The sequence below is a fragment of the Hevea brasiliensis genome, chromosome 13, assembly GCF_030052815.1.
Source record: "Hevea brasiliensis isolate MT/VB/25A 57/8 chromosome 13, ASM3005281v1, whole genome shotgun sequence".
NCBI lineage: Eukaryota > Viridiplantae > Streptophyta > Magnoliopsida > Malpighiales > Euphorbiaceae > Hevea > Hevea brasiliensis.
The window spans coordinates 71,114,746-71,118,492 of NC_079505.1; the positions used below are offsets into that span (position 1 = coordinate 71,114,746).

Here is a 3,747-nt window from a genome sequence, read left to right on the forward strand (position 1 = left end):
GCGGCGTGCAGTAGAATTCTTGTGAAGCTCCTTCCCGACAATAAATCACGCGTTTTCTGTTTTCAAACCCCAAAAGGACCACCGTATTCCACCGCCTCTCTTTCTACTCTGTCACTCACCACCAAATAAGCCACTGTTTTCCTCATCAACCCGCGATAAAATTGCAAGCTAGCACCTCGAGACTTGAGAAAGTAACCCACGGACTCCGTTTCGTCACTTCACTTCAACCATGTAATCAATCTCCCTCTGGAAGATCAAGTTCAACACCACCAAGCGCTACATACTACTTAATTACCTGCAGGTGAGGAGAGAGAGCAGCAGAAACGTCATCGTTTGGTGAAATGGCTTCGTACATGCCGCTTATCATCGCGATCGTGATCATGAACGTAGGAGACTCCAGAGCTAGGGAATTACGGCCTTCCTACCACGGGCTGGACTTTCAGCGCACGCAGCCTGTGGGGGAGAATCAGCCGCCGGCAATGAAGGAATTCTTTGGAGCTTCATCGTCTTCGTCGTCGCCAACTTCGAAATCATCCAACGTTGCATTGCCAAAAGCAATGAATTCTAACGACACGACGTGGTGGAACAGTGTCAGCGGTGGGAATGGCGGTGGTAAAGGTGGAGATCGGTTGAGGCACGTGCTTTTGGTGGCGAGCCTCGCATGTGGAGGCGCAGGCGCGGCGCTGCTAGTGGCTTCTGCTTTCATATATTTTGTCAAGTATAAAAGACAAACGACGTCGTCCTCAAATAACGGTAAATCGATCACCATCCGCTAGTGTGTAAAACTAAAGTAGCTGTGCTTCTTTAATCTTTGTTTTGTTTGTTTGTTTTTTGTTAGATTTGTTTTTTTCACTGTTTTTTATTTTTATTTTTTTTCCATTTTAACTTAATCCAATGCAATATTTTTTATGTAGTTTTTTTTTATATATAAATATGTAAATTTATTTATTTATTTTGATATTATGAACCCTTATTAGAATTGGAACTTAATATCTTATAGTTTTCAAAATAACCCTGATATATATATATATATATATCTTATATAATAGAGACATAAAATCATTTTTGAAACATTTATCTATGAGTTTAAATTTTTTGATTGAGTGATTACTTGACATGGTATTACATTTTCTCATATCAAAATATTTAGAGTTTGAATCTTAATTACCTCATTTATCAGTTAAAAATTTTAGCATAATTTCATGTGGGTCTGTGCTTATTTACGGTAACTATTTTTAGAACCCTTGTTTACAAGCTTAAATTTTTAAATTGAGTAATTCATTGACATTATATTCACTATTAATTATATTTAAATAAAAATTTTATTTTTTATTGAATAATTAAATAATATTATTTTTAAAAAAATATTTGTGATATCTAACCTCAATGTAAAACCCAACTTTTCAAATTGCAATTATTTAATATATTAAATAATTGCAATTTGATATGAAATAAGTAAGCTACAATTATTTGTGTAAAAATCATTTTGTTGCTTTATAAAAAGTCAAAAACCATATAATAAAGGGTTTACATATAATAGAATAATGTTATTTAACTTGAAAGAATTCTCAGCCAGAAATAAGATATTTTCCATTATAGTACAGTATTAGTGATGAAAAGTGGTTGTTATAAATGCTACAAAAACCTCAAATGGATTATGATATGATGAAATTGGAAACAACAAGTGCAGGAACAACTTGATTATTTGAAGTTGGAAGGTTCCTCTCATTTAAAACCATATCAAAAAGCAACTTCATTACCTTTGTCTGTTGGTATTTGTTTGATCCAGCCCTTGCTTTGATTTGAGCTAATGACTGCTTGTGCTTGTGGATTAGATTAGTCTAGGTTTTCAAATAATGCACATTCACAAAATTAAAATAATGGTTTCCTTATCTTAATTTGCAAGTGTTTCATGAAAGGCAACCTAGTTTTTCATGTAACTGACCCTACCAGTCCAAGAAATTCAATCCAATTCCATCATCAATTCTTGCCTTTCTATAGATGGATGCATTTACCTAATTAAGGCATCACCACTGTAATGAGTGATGAAGACTGAAGAGGGTCCAGGACTTCTTCAATAGCAGAACCAGTCTCTACTTAAAATTGCATGTTTTGTAGAAAAAAAGGTTATAAATAAAAGTGCATTTTCTTATAATTTTTTTTAATTATAACTATTTTAATTATGCCATTAATGTATAAATATTTTAATTATAATTTTAATTATGCCATATATATAAATATTTTCTATTTTAACTGTAATTTTCTTATAATGATAACAAGTCTAAATACATGGATTAAGCCATATATATTAATATTTTAATTATGCATACTTTTAATTTGAAATTAAAATTAAAATAAAATTATCCTAAATAAAATAAAAATAAACTGGCAAAACTGCATGTGAGGGTATAAAGAGAAACAAAAAATCAATACTTCTCATTCTTTCTTCTCAATTTAGACGAAAAATAACATATCTCACACAAATTCTCATAATTATTTTTAGAGAATCGAATTTTTAATTTTTTTTAATAAATAAAAAATTTACCTTTCCTTTTCCTTTTAATTTTTTTTTTTCCTTTTCTACAAAACAGGCGTTAAGTAAATTATGCTCTACGTTAATTGATTAAGCTTCATATATATGATAGGTGGTTGAGAGGTCTATTTATATATCGAACCATGCATTCTCGTAATTAATTTGGATAATTAATTTGTTGAAATTAAAGAAAACGATTGTGATATATATCATGTGGATGATAGTTAATATCTATTAAAAGCTGTTCTCAACTTTTCATGTCAATTATGTATGATATAACTTGTCATTAATGTATTTAGACTTGATTTATATAAATTTTATAGTCTAATATATACAAAATTAATAATTTAAATAAGGTTATCCAATAATATCTTTGTCCTTGTACTTGAAAATGGAATGGGGGAGTAATATTTTCTATGAGAGCAAATTAAATAAAAACATGTAATAAATTACTCTCTTTGTCTATTCATATTTGTCGCTTAATATTTTTGATAGTGATTGAGAATTAATTAAATAATTTAAATTATAATAAAATATTATTTAATTTGACTAAATTACCCTTTATCTCGTTAACTAAGTGAGAGAAGATAAATAATTAAATTATTTAAATTATAATAAAATATTTTTTAATTTAATTAAATTACCGTGGGTTTTGAGAAATTAGTGACGGCCTCTATTCTATTTCAAATATTTTTAACGGTTTTGCACAAGAATTAAGAAAATTATTGAATAGCCTCATTTTTATTTAAAAAAATATTAATATTTGATTAAATACTTTTATAGTACTTCTAAAATGTAAAAAATGTGATGAGAAGATATAAATGCATTAGTGATGATAATAAAAAATGATAAAATAAAAAAATAATTAATACTTACTTTATTTTTTGAAATGATAAATAAAATGAAATAAAAAAATTAAACATTACTTGAAATGAGATGAAATTGTATTTAATAAAAGTAAAAGAAAATTTTTTAAAAATAATCATTTTTTTTAAATAAATAAATAATTATAAATAAAATAACTTCTAAAAATTACATCGAACTATGCCTACCGACTCTTGTTTAAAGCTTTGAAATTGTGAACAATATAATGAGTCTTTCCAGGTAAACGACATCCTAAAAAAAAAAAAAAAAAAATTCTGCCCATGAATTGGAACTTTCATCCTTCGTTTTTTCAAAGTTATTGGGTTCATTAAAGAAAAATTATATTATAT

The 3,747-nt window shown here is 28.1% G+C and overlaps 1 protein-coding gene across 1 annotated transcript; it reads left to right on the plus strand.

The window, feature by feature from the left end:
* The first annotated feature begins 353 nt into the window (after positions 1-353).
* LOC110648031 (uncharacterized) lies at positions 354-776 on the plus strand. The gene has a single exon (XM_058133139.1). The coding sequence runs from the start codon at positions 354-356 to the stop codon at positions 774-776; it is 423 nt and encodes a 140-aa protein (XP_057989122.1).
* The last annotated feature ends 2,971 nt before the right edge of the window (positions 777-3,747 follow it).